The sequence below is a fragment of the Teleopsis dalmanni genome, unplaced genomic scaffold (assembly GCF_002237135.1).
Source record: "Teleopsis dalmanni isolate 2A unplaced genomic scaffold, ASM223713v2 unscaffolded_contig_3025, whole genome shotgun sequence".
NCBI lineage: Eukaryota > Metazoa > Arthropoda > Insecta > Diptera > Diopsidae > Teleopsis > Teleopsis dalmanni.
Window position 1 is genome coordinate 677 of NW_024034407.1, and position 1,561 is coordinate 2,237.

Consider the following 1,561-nt stretch of genomic DNA (forward strand, 5'->3'; position numbering starts at 1 on the left):
ATAATATAATAATAATAATAATAATAATAATAATAATTTTTTTTTGTATTTCGAGGCTGGGGAACAAAAAATGTCTACACACACCCGCAGAAAACGTCTTTCTGTGGGTAGTGCACGGTTCGCGCTAATCGCTGACATGCTAAAAAACTCCCCTTTCCAGGATGAAGCACATGACCCGGAACCACCACTAGGTATTGTTTCAGGTCATGCACATCCTGATTGTAAGATATAATCTTACGTCGCTGCTGTTGTACCTGCGTCCAGGCGCCTCTTTTTTGCGCGAAGTACTGCCTCCACGTGCCTCGCCACCACGTTCCAGTTGTTTTCACTTGCTAGTAGTAAGGGTACTACATTTTCCGGGGTCCAAATGCCGCCTATCTGTGCTTGCAGGTTGGTTCTCTCGATTAACCATTGATTGCATTCAAAAAACGTGTGTTCTACATCGTCGACATCAGCATCGCCATAAATGCAACTCTGCTCCTCTCGAATATTCATCCGGTACAGATATTTGCCGAAGTACCCGTGCCCGGAGAAGAATTGTGTCAGGTAATAGTTTACCTCGCCGAACTTCCTTGTGGTCCAGGCGACTAAGTCCGGGATGAGTCTTGCAGTCCACCTACCACTAGTTTCGTTAGTCCACCGACTTTGCCACTCTATCATTGTGTGTTCCCGATAATTTGTGGCTACGCTGCTGTTTTCGTTGCTTTGGCGGCTTAACCATGCTTGCCTCCGTTCCATGGCCATGAGGTCGATGGGTATTGAGCTGCTTATAACAAGGACCGCCGCACCTGAAACCGTACGGTATGCAGATGCTACCCTGAGTGCCGTTGTTCTCTGGATTTTTTCGAGCGCATTTCGCTTCTGGTTAATCTGTAATGCATTAGACCATACTTCAGAACCGTAGAGTAGAATCGCGTTCACAACTGTCATTAGCAGTTTTCGCTTGTCTTCTGTTGGGCCGCCAACGTTTGCCATTAGCTTGCTTAAGGACGCTGAGGCCTTTGAAGCCTTTTCACCTGCATGTTTTATCTGGGCCCAAAACGACATCCTGGAGTCCAGCTGGATGCCCAGATATTTCATTTCCTTGGACGTTTTAATGGTAGAGTTCCATACCCGCATTTCAATTTCCAAGGGTATTTGCTGCTTCGTTAATATAATGAGTTCTGTCTTCTCAGTTGCTAGCTTTAGACCGCGGTCATCCATCCATTCCATCGTGCGTAGCATGACCTGATTTAGTCTGAGCTGTGCTTCGGTTACATTTCGTGCTGTGATGACTGCGGCTACATCATCGGCAAAGCCTACTAGGTGTACGTTGTCCGGCATTTCAATGGAGAATATTTTATCGTAGCTCGCATTCCATAGATCAGGGCCAAGAACGGAGCCCTGCGCTGCTCCGGAGGTGATCTTCTTAGTTTTTGTACCACTGCTTGTGTGATAGAGAAGCTCTCTATCGCTAAGGTAGCTGCGGATCATTCGCATCAAGTACATCGGTGTATTAAAGCGTCCTTCAAGGGCGTTGATCACATCGGTCCATTGTAGGCTGTTGAACGCATTCCTAATG

At 46.6% G+C, this 1,561-nt stretch overlaps 1 protein-coding gene across 1 annotated transcript; it reads right to left on the reverse strand.

The window, feature by feature from the left end:
• Positions 1-620: 620 nt before the first annotated feature.
• Positions 621-1,323, reverse strand: LOC119664943 (the record flags this gene model as incomplete). The annotated part of the gene is made up of 1 exon (XM_038074286.1): positions 621-1,323. A coding segment is annotated over exon 1 (703 nt), but the record flags the coding sequence as incomplete, so codon positions are not given.
• Between the last annotated feature and the right edge of the window lie 238 nt (positions 1,324-1,561).